Source organism: Mus pahari, chromosome 19 (assembly GCF_900095145.1).
Source record: "Mus pahari chromosome 19, PAHARI_EIJ_v1.1, whole genome shotgun sequence".
Taxonomy (NCBI): Eukaryota; Metazoa; Chordata; class Mammalia; order Rodentia; family Muridae; genus Mus; species Mus pahari.
This window is the reverse complement of record NC_034608.1, coordinates 32,257,373-32,268,283: the sequence shown is the minus strand read 5'-3', so window position 1 is coordinate 32,268,283 and position 10,911 is coordinate 32,257,373. Positions and strand designations below refer to the sequence as shown.

The 10,911-nt window shown below is 45.8% G+C and overlaps 1 protein-coding gene and 1 non-coding gene across 4 annotated transcripts in view; both read right to left on the bottom strand.

The window, feature by feature from the left end:
* The window catches only part of Champ1 (chromosome alignment maintaining phosphoprotein 1), a 17,462-nt gene extending 7,932 nt beyond the window's left edge, over positions 1–9,530 (bottom strand). The window contains exons 1-2 of one of the 3 annotated variants that reach the window (XR_003842546.1): positions 8,906–9,341; positions 3–2,818 (exon numbers count right to left, since the gene is read on the bottom strand). Coding sequence is in view for 1 of the 3 variants with exons in the window: in XM_021219070.1 (XP_021074729.1) it covers positions 366–2,774 (2,409 nt within the window). In the remaining 2 variants the exon portion in view is untranslated. Of the gene's footprint in view, positions 1–2; positions 2,819–8,344; positions 8,517–8,905; positions 9,342–9,447 lie in introns of those variants that run through there. The other 2 variants (XR_003842547.1, XM_021219070.1) reach the window with 2 other exon arrangements.
* On the bottom strand, positions 4,364–4,493 carry LOC115062677. Its single transcript, XR_003842610.1, has one exon. It is a non-coding gene; the product is annotated as a small nucleolar RNA SNORA3/SNORA45 family (small nucleolar RNA).
* Positions 9,531–10,911: the final 1,381 nt, after the last annotated feature.

Here is a 10,911-nt window from a genome sequence, read left to right as displayed (position 1 = left end):
ACACACACACACACACACACACACACACGGTAGAGGACAAAGGCTCTGATTAGGTTTAAACTTACTTGTTTATTAAATAGCCTGCCTACTTTCCCCCACTCCTTATATTGTGACAGAAATTAACTTAAGGAAAATGAGTTATATCTATCTAGAATCTATACCAGAAATGTATTGACTTATAAAATAGTCAGCCACATAAACAAGAGATCATATGAAAAAATAACCAAGTACTTACTCTTTGTAACACTACTTGCAGAAACAGGATACACTCACTACACACACACTGGCTACTGGTTCATCTAGGCTACTCAACAACCTAAGAGTTTGGCAAGCAACACTGTAGAGCAAGGGCCACTGTCTGAAAATCAAATCTGCGGCTCCTCCAATGGTGACTCCAGAGCTTCCATCAGCTTCTTATTCACTTCTTCATTATGCCGGCTCTGACAGTGAGTTAAGTGTTTCTTAAAACCTCTTGGGAAATTTGATTCAAAATTACAGCGTGGACATTTAAGTAAACTCTGTCCGTGGGCTGCTACGTGGTTTTTAAGAAGAGACTCCAAAAGAAACGCTTTTCCACAAATTGTGCACTTATATGGACTGTGGACATTGTGCTTATTAACCAAGTGGTGCAAGACAGCGCCTTTTTTCATGGCCCGACAGCAGCAGATTTTGCAGTAGTATTTCCCTTTCCCACGCTTCATGTACTTTGCAATCTCCTCCTCAGAGATGAAGGCCTCCTTCTCCTCGGTGAACTGAAGCACATTTTTGGCCTGCTCTACACTACCCATCTCCATCTTGTTCTCTTTGCTAAAATCAATCGATTCCACATCCACCTGTTCCTGATCGCTGCTTGACTCCTGGCCCTTTGTGTCCAAGGTGTCTAAATCTGTTCTGATGTATTCACTGCTACTGAGCTCAGCATCTGAGTTCTCCTGGCTGTCCTTCTTGAGCTTCTTTGAAGAAGGAGATAAAGCATCATCTAAGAGTCTCTTGGGTGTGGCCAGAAGCCCTTCCTGGACCAGGCTATCACATTTGGCATCATCCACAGCTTCAAGCTGTATCTCCTCACTAAGCTCAGTGGCCTTCTGGGCGTCTGAGAACACAGCAGACTTGGGAAGCTCAGGCAGAAGTACATGCTTGCGGGACTCTGGGAAAAGTGCACGTTTCCGTGGCTCGGGAGAAGCAGGAAGGACTGCTTTGGTGGGCTCAGGGAACAGCGAGGACTTCCTAGGCTCAGCATCGATAGACAAAACAGGCTTCCATATGTCTGACGCTACCTTCGAGGACTCAGATGAGCCCGAAGTAGTTTGTTTCCTCGTCTCAGAGAAGATGTTAGGTTTCTGAGACTCCATAATGAAGGAAGACTTCCAGAGATCAGGAGGACTACCACAAGAACTTTTCTGGGGCTCAGGGAAATCAAGTGAAGCAGGAGAGGTTTTCCGCTGGTCAGGAGAAACCTTCCAAAGGTCTGGTGACCCTGAAGGTTTCTTGAGCTCTGGAGAACCTGCTGGGCTTCGGATCTCTGGGGAAAGTGGTGGCCCTGGTCTGCGGAGCTCAGGTGACACAGGGGGCACTGCCTTCCAGTGCTCAGGAGACAAGGGAAGGGCTGTCTTTCTGAGTTCGGGTGGACCAGATTTCCATGACTCTGGAGATGTAGGTGGTGTTTTCCAGGAACCAGATGAGACTGAAGACTTCCAGGATGCAGTGGACATAGATGGAGCAGGCTTCCAAGGCCCAGGTGATACAGAAGGTATTGGTTTCCAAGGTCCAGGAGACATAGGTGGAACAGGTTTAGATGACTTCCACGGTCCTGATGTTGCTGAAGGACTGGATTTCCAAGGCCTAGGAGAACCAGGCGGCCCTGGCTTCCAGGAACCTGGCGATACTGCTGGGGTTGGTCTCCGAGGCTCTGAAGTGATGGCAGGGAATGGCTTCCAAAGTTCAGGAGACTCTGCTGGGGATGGCTTCCTTGGCTCAGGGGAGGCAGTGCTCGCTGGCTTCCGAGACTCTGGAGATGCACTGAGGGATGGTCCCCAAGGTTCAGGGGAAGTGGCCAGTACTGGTGACTCTGGAGACAAAGCTGAAGGGGGAGCCCCTGTGTCTGCAAAGGAAGAGTGCTTTGGGGGTTTGGAGCTGACGAGAGCAGACTTGACTGACTCAGGAGAAGGGACTCGCTCAGGCTTCTCCAGCTCAGGAAGCTCACAGGGTGGGTCTAGACACTCAGGGGAAGGAACAGGAGCAGTTTTTGAGGCCTCAGCAGGAAGACAAGGGGCTTGTGGCTCGGGCGAAATAACAGGACCAGCGCTCTGAGGCTCCAGAACTGGAGGAACAGAAGCTTGTGACTCTGGAGACAAACTTGGGCTCATTTTCTGTGTTTCCATGGGGAGGGTTAGAGTGGGCCTCGCCTCTGCTGGGTCAAAGGCTGTGTTCTGATGCTCAGGAGGGGAAGGGCTTTTCCCAGACTCAGTGTCTTTGCTCAGCTGCTCTTTCGGCTGCTCACTCCACTTGTCCGAGGCTGCGTGTCTGGCCGTGATGTGATAGTACACATTGGCGTACAGCTTGCTGGTGAAGAAGCACTTATGGCAGTGGAAGAGCTTTGCACTCTTCTGGTAAAAGATGAGTTTGCCCAGGCCTCCAGCATCCATATCATCACAGAACTCAGGATGAATGGTGCCCATGTGGATCTGCACATTCTCGTAATCGGTGCCTCTGAAACTGCAGTGCCCACACTCCAGGCTTAGCGCTGGTTTCCTCAATTCCTGGCACACTTCCATCTTTTGTTACCCCGCAGGACTGTACTTGAAAGACTTCAACAGCGCTGCAACAGAGAAAGAAGTTATTTCCAAAGGACTCTGTGCTGAACACAATACTGTACTTTCATAGTTGTGAGTCCAGAATGGCATATGCTTTACTAAAAATGTCTACAAGATTTCAAAGAAAAGGGAGATTAACTTCTGGCTGAGCGAGTTTTATTCAGGTCATCTCATGTAACCCTAACGCTGCTGCTCAAGCACATCCTCCTCGTTTCTGCGTGAAGACATAGCCGCACTTTCACAGACAGCTGACTGACTCGCTCTAGCCAAGGGTTAGGACTATCAGTTTCTCAAAAATGAACCCCAACTACTTACTGTATGTATCCTTATACTTAGATCCTCAAATCTTCAATCAACAAGCTGTCCACACACAGAGCTAATACATATCTAGGTGACTTAAATCTAGGAAGAAACTTTAGATCCTTTCCAGGAAATTATTAAGTCTAGCTATGGAAAGATTGTGGCAACATGATCCTGGCCTTATTTTCTATCACCTTTTCGAATATTTTAACCACTCTTAGAATAAAAATAGAGAAGCTGTCAAAAGGGCCTCTGAGTAACATCCTACAGCTCTTCAGGGTGTTTCACAGACATCAGGCATGGAGGCTACATTTTTAGCCAGTGTTTTCATTGTAACCAGTGTTACTGAGGAACTGTTCTGGCCATATACAAACACAGAGCATTTTACACATGGCTCACATTAAACCTATGCCCACGTGATGTAAGAACCCATAGAACATTTTTATAGAGAGAAAGCATAGAACTCCCTTCTACTTTTTTATATAAAAGAGTATTTCTGTAGAAAACATTTCTAGTAAATTATTACTTGGTTCAAAGGCTGTTTGGATTTTAAAATATACCATGAGTACAGGTGAGAAAGACTTCCCCAACTCCTCAAAACTGAGTAAAACTCCTTGCTACACGGGAAGAATCTCACTACTGCCGTTTAGCGGTGTTTCCTTTTACCCTAGGAGTTCGTTTCCTTCCTGAAAGGCAGGCTTTTGATAGGTAGCACAGTTAGCCTGGTTCTTACTATGTAGCCCAAGCTGCACACATTACCATGCCCAGCTTTACTGTGGTCTTCTTTCCTGAGAAGGACTGAACAATTTCCCTACTAGCCTTTTGTCTTTTTAAAAACTAGGTATTAGTTCATTTTCTATGCCTACCTTTCTTAGTTGTAAACTTTAATATATAATTACAAAGTGAACAGTCCTCATCTAAAATATTTTCCAGCGAATTATTTATCTCATTAATTTTATAGTATCTAACCACAAATGGTTTTTATAAAACACATACTGGTTTACATACAAAATTTAAAACATAAGGCTTAGAATCTGGTTTCTAAGTGATGCTTTTTTCCCAACCATCTTCAAGCCTCACTCCAAGTAAGCTTATCTTTGTAGTTGTCTCCTAGTGAGTGTAAACACTGGCACCCGACATAATTTTTGAACTAGAAGTCAGGTCACTCACTAGCACCCCCTCTCTTTAAAGGGTTCCTTAAAGAAATAGGGTTGACGAAAGCCAACGTAACTTTGAATGGGACATATGTCGGATGTCACTAACCTGGTGACTGACTGTGCCAGAAAGTCCACAGCCAGTGAATAAGGTCAGCAGTTATTTTTCGAGGACTCTAGCACACTCAGGCAACAAGCAATACCTGAGCGTGACTCTAGCCTCGGACTAAGTGATGCTTTTTGTGAGCCAGGGTCTCATTATGTAGCAGTCTGTCCTGCTTCCCAAGCTCTTGATTCACCTGCCTGGGCCTCCCATATGCTAGGATTACAGCACAGAACCTCACATGGCTTACCTTATGCCTTCTTACCCCACTATTTTTTAAAATCATTTAGTATGTTTTTCTAATGTTGGTCATATCATTCTTTCTAACACTCCCATCCCTTGGTTTATTGTTTTTCATTTTATTTTACTTTCAATTTTTAAATTTTTTAAAACTTACTTTAAAACTTCCATAGATATGGACTGTGTATTTATAATCCTGTGTCAGGCTCCCACCAAATTCATGACTTTTTCTTTAATTATTACTCTCCTCTCCCCCTCCCCCACACAAATACAACCTGACAAGCTCTTTTAGTGTTGCTTGCATGTATGTTTTTAGGGCTAGCCACTCCATCATGGATAAGCACTTAGCGAGTTAATCCCCGGGAAAACTGACTCTCCCTCAGCAGCCTAACTGCCTGGAACTCTTCATCTGGGAGTTGGGTTTCTGAGATTCCCCCAGTCCACGCTGTAGCTTAGTTTTGGCAGTGCTGTGAGTTGAATACAGGGCTCAGCCCTAAGCTCCATCCTTAGCAACAGTAAATTTGCATCTTTAATCTACCTTTAGAAGGACGGAGAAATCTAGCCTGTCCCCCCAAATCAGCTGTTTCAACCCTTGACTAGACAACCCCTTTCTTTGCTTACTATGCAGCACTGCAGTTAATATTTACTAAGTTTTGTGTTTATTCTGAACTCTGGTTTTTCTCTCCCTATTTCTCACCACTTTCATTGCCCACTCTGGCATGCTAGCTCCTCAGCACAGGAACCAGTAACTGATCAAACTGTAACCATCACACACAGTCAACTCAGTCATTGCAAAATCTTCTCTCATTGTCAAGGGTAGTGATGTATGCCTGCAGACTGGCAGGGCTGGCCATTCAGGAAGCTAAGGGCAAGAGGCTCACTTGAACCTAAGAGTGAGTGTTAGACTAGCCTGGGAAACACAGTAAGACTGCGTCTCTAAAAATCTTATTTCCCATTAAATTACTGGCCAATGCTGAACACATGTAGCACAATCTATGATGGAGCCGATGGTGCAACCATACTCACATTCCTTCTGTGCCCTCAGTGAGCTGCACAGATTGCAGCTTCTAATAAAAATAAAAAATAAAAAATAAAAATCACAGGATCGCCCTTATTTCAAAATCAGTGAACACAAGAATTTCATAACATTTTAAATTTCATAAGTCCTACTTTATTAGGATGTATATATTATTATTATATATTATATATTATATTATTACTAGTATTGTTGGTTTGGTTTTTTTTCAGGCAGGGTCTCACTACGTATTCCGGACTGTCCTGGAGTTGACCAGGCTGGCCTTGAACTCATGGGAATCTCCCTTCTTCTGGTTCTCAAGTGATGGAAGTAAAGAAAGGTGGTTTTTTTCTCTGTACAGTCCATTTTGTTACCCAACAGGCAACCCATCCACCCTTTAGAGGGGTCACCTAAAGCACAGGCAGTCCTTCCTTTCAGTTCCCTCAAACCTAGTCAGACGCAGAGTCAGCATCCTAGTCACCCACATGTCTCAGCTCTCAGAGCCAGGTTCACCCCTGTAACCCTTCCCTGTCTCTCAGCTCTCAGAGTCAGGTTCACCCCTGTAACCCTTCCCTGTCTCTCAGCTCTCAGAGCCAGGTTCACCACTGTAGCCCTTCCCTGTCCCTGGCAGTGTGTGCTCAGAACGTACTTCATCAGTCCTAATATTGCTCCATGAAGACTCAGACTTTATAACTAAAGGAGACCTGTGTGTTCATGTCAAGACATCAAGAACTTGAAAGGGGATTAGAAGTTCAAGGTCATCCTCAGCTACATATTGTGTTCCAGGCCTGGGAAATAGAAACCCTGTCTCAAAAATAAAGCACCAACAACTCCAGCTGAGAAAACTCAACCCTAACATTAAATGATCTGCTTAACATCAGGCAACTAAGCAGAGGCTGGCAAAGGACAGAAGCAGACAGAGCATCTGCAATCCACGTATCAACTGCACAAACCTAGGGCAGTCCTACAGCGTCCAAGAAGAATGCTGTGTTGAGAGTGTGGGCTGCTACTGAGATAAAAGCGAATAAATAATAAATAAATGAAAAACCAAACTTGCAGGTAGATTGCCCACCTCATTCTGCCAAGGGTAGATTACAGGTGTGTACCACCATGTCAAGTAATCCATTTCAGTTGTCTTACTATTAAACTTAGTTTTTAAAAATAAATTTTTTTGTTTTGTTTTTGTTTTTTCAAAACAGGGTTTCTCTGTATAGCCCTAAATATCCTGGAACTCGCTCTGTACACCAGGCCAACCTTGAACTCAGAGATCTGCCTGACTCTGCCTCCCAAAGCATATGCCACCACCACCCAGTAGATAAAAATACTTTTAAGAGTCTTTGTAAGAGGTGTAGTTTAATGGACTTACACTTGCCTGGCATGGGGAAGGCTAAAGGCCTGACTGAATTATCAGCAATAGAAATAATGGAGGCAGGGTATCCGAGCAAGCTGGGAAAATACGTAAAGCACACCATGTTGACAAGCAGTATTAAAACATTATCACTGCCGGGCAGTGGTGGCGCATGCCTTTAATCCCAGCACTTGGGAGGCAGAGGCAGGCGGGTTTCTGAGTTCGAGGCCAGCCTGGNCTACANAGNGAGTTCCAGGACAGCCAGGGCTACACAGGGAAACTCTGTCTCGAAAAAAAAAAAAACAAAAAAAACATTATCACTTATGAATATAAACATGTCACAAAGGAAAAATTATGGATAATACAGAAAAGTCTTACTTTTTTAGATTTAGTTATGCGTGAGTATTTTGATCACATTTACATTTGCACAGTGTGTGCCTGGTGCTCAGTGAGACCAGAAGAGGGCACTGGATTCCTTGAACTGAGGCTACAGACTATAGTGAGCCGCCATGTAGGTGGTTAGAATCAAACCTGGGTCTCTGCAGCAACACAAAGGTCTCTCAGCAGCTGAGCCAGCTCTCCAGCCCCAGAACATTTTATACAATGCTTTATAAAATGTTTGTCAGCAGCACCACACCGAGAAGCTAGCAATCAATACAAGACCAGAAGGACTGAGAGCCCAACCTCTTTGTTTTACAATGGAGAAAAACGCTCAGAGTAACTCTTCTTTTCAAATTTTATAAGCATTTTTGAGGTTTTTCTTTTTAATTAAAAAAAAAAAAATAGTTTTCATACAGTATAGTCTGACCACTTCCCACTCCCTCACTCTTCCCAGATCCTTCCCACCAACCCAAGTCCATGCCCTTTCCTGAAAGTAACTCTTCAAGGGTTTGACTCTGAACCTTTGCTGAACAGTTTGCCGAACAATGTGCCTAGACTCCAGTCTGGATTCCGGCACTTCTAACACTAACTGTAAAAAGACTCTAAAAGTCTGCGCGCTGGTCCCTGGTGCATACACTCTGGCATCTACACCTACTCCCACCCATTTTCTTCCTGGAAACCTAATGCTAGTTATCGACAGTTCTGCTTTGTATCCTGACACAGGGTCTCTCTAGGCCATCCTAGATGTCTTGGAACTCATCATGTAGACCAGACTGGCCTCCAACTCACAGAGCACCACTTTCCCCTACTTCCCGAGTTCTTGGACGAAAGGCGTCGAGTCACCATACCTGGTCTTGATAGTCTCTTAAAAATACATTTTGATATACATGTTTTATATTTAAAAATCCAACATAGAACACGTGTCAGCTTAGTGGATATGTAAGCTACACTGGTTGCCAACTTGACACATCTGGGATACAGGAACCTCACCTGAAGAACTGTCTCCATCATACTGGTTTATAGGCATCTGTGGGACATTTTCTTGATTTATGATTGATGCGGGAGGCACAGCCCACAGTAGCAGGTACTGTCCCTAGGCATGTAGGCCTTTGCTGTATAAGAAAGGGAACTGAACTGTGAGTCCGGGAAGAAGCTAGCACAGCACACAGCTCTACTCTGTGCTTTCTGCTTGAGTTCCTGCCCTCACTTCCCTCAACAATGGACTATAACCTGTAAGATGAAATTAATCCTTTCCTCCCCAAAGGTGTTTTTTTGATCACAACAACAGAAAGCAGCCCAGGACGTTGGCTCTATTAGTCTACTTACACACTAAGAAGACTGCGCTTTATGAATAGCCTTTTTTTTAAGGTTATACATTTTTGACTGGTTATTTAAAACAACACAAAGCACAAATAACTCTTATGTTTCTACACGTTTTCCAATTCTATTAACAACTTGCTTTGATCAGTGAGCTAATTTGTAACAAGTGATACTTTTTTATTCCCGAGTCCTGGGATGGAACCCAAGGCCTCTTGCTAAGCAAGGGCTCACCATCGAGCCGCAACGCCAGCGGCTTAGGAGATCCACTAGTTTACAGGAGAGACAGAGTGCATCGCCGCCACGTGTGTGCCATTCGGGTCCTCAGAGTAACTGCTCTGAGTCCCTTGTGTTCTTGACAAGCAAGATCCGCTGGCCTGGGGGTAGAACTTCTGGGCACAGAGCGATCTTCAGATTAAATGTGGGGAATGCTAGACGGGCACCAGTTTACACTCCACAGCCAAGCGCCCAAGCACTGGCCCGTTCTCGGGAAACACCCCGCTAGGGTGGAGACAGGCTAACCCCGGACACGGTCCCCGTCGGGGGGACCTTCGGGGCCTCGGGACAGCGGCCCTAAAGCAGATTCCAGACCGATATCGCCCCCTCCCATCCTGTGCGCCGCCACCCGCCACCGACAGAAGCAAGAAAAACACAAGGCGGGCCCCGGAGGCGGAGAGCAGGGAGAAGCCACGGGGCGCTCCGGCCTCCAGGCCGCTCCGCCCGCACCGCGCCGCCCCTACAGCCCGTACCGAGGCGCCCGCCCGCCCGCTCCTCACCCTCCGGCGAGGCGTCCTGGAGAGAAGAGGAGGAAACGCCCACAGGAAACGCCGGGCCGCCTGCGCGGCCTCGAGAATGGCGGCTGCACGCGAGACCAGCCGGGAAGTTCCGCGCAACCGTACCGGAAGTGCCTTCGCGTGCCTCCGGGTCGCCCCCTCCCCCGGCCCCTAAGGTTCCCAGCAGGGCTGTGCGGGGGGGGGGCAGCCGGGACCCAGCCCCCCCCCCCAGCCTGGGCTTCTGTTTTGATTGGTTGGTTGGTTGTTTTTTTTNTTTTTTTGGGGGGGGGGCGGGTGGTTGGTTGGTTGGTTGGTTTTGATTATTTTTGTCTTTTGATTTGTTCCTTCCTAATAAGGACGCATTCATTGACATACTGTCTATACTAGAAATACAAGACAAATACAAGACAGTAAACAGGTTTTAGAAGACAGTAAACAGGTTTTAGAAGACAGTAAACAGGTTTCATGTCTCCAAACTCAAAACTAAAACTCTAGAAATTGCCTTTAGTTTTAGTATTAGTCTGCTTGCTTTGAAAGATTGTAAAGACCTAGTTTGCCTTACATTATACACCTATGTAATTTCTTAAGCTTTTGCCTTTTTGGTGTTAGTGGTGGTGGTGGTTTGGTTCCTTGCATTTTGGACTTGAATGATGATAGAAATGAACCCAGGGCCACCTTATGTAAGCATCCCAGACTGTCTGACACATAAACCATCACCGACTTTGCTTTTTTTAAGACAGTCTCTCCCTATGTAGCCCTGAGAGTCACCTGTCTCTGCCTCCTCTCAGGCGCTGGGCTCAAAGGCACACGCCACCACAAGCATTCCTAACCCACTTTTGAGACTCCGTGACCGTTTGCACCAACAGTCACTATCCCAGAGTCAGCACACTTCTTGGTCCTCTTCACCGCCACCTTCTGCTGTGGTTCTCCACGTTTGGTGTCGACTCCTGTCAACGGTGGGGTTGGGAGGTCCCGGAGAAGCTAGAGGTAGAGTCTGGAAGGCTATGGAGTAGAGAAGAAGTAGGACTTTCCTGGCAAGTCAGGGGAGTGAGAGCCAGGAGAACCCTGGAAGCCTGTGGGGTGGGACAGAGTAGCGTCTACCAGGAGCAGAGGAGGTGAGATTTGGGAGGCCCATGTGGTAGAAAGGAGCAGAGCCTACCTGGTGGTGCTGTATATCGTTCGTTGTTAGGATATAAAAATACAACTGACTTTATGTGCTACCCTATAGCCAGCCACTTCTCTAATTAATTTTATTAGCTCCTGAGAGTTTCGTGTGTGCATGTGTGGAATCTTCAGGGACATATCACATCATATAACCAGGAAGCAGAGACGCTTTTCACTTGAATGTAATGTTCTTCCTTGTCCTAGTTTGCTTCTATGTTGCTGTGATAAAACACTAACCAAAAAGAAGCTGGGGAGGAAAGGGTTTACTTTATAAGATACCGAGGAAACTTTTTTTTTTTTTTT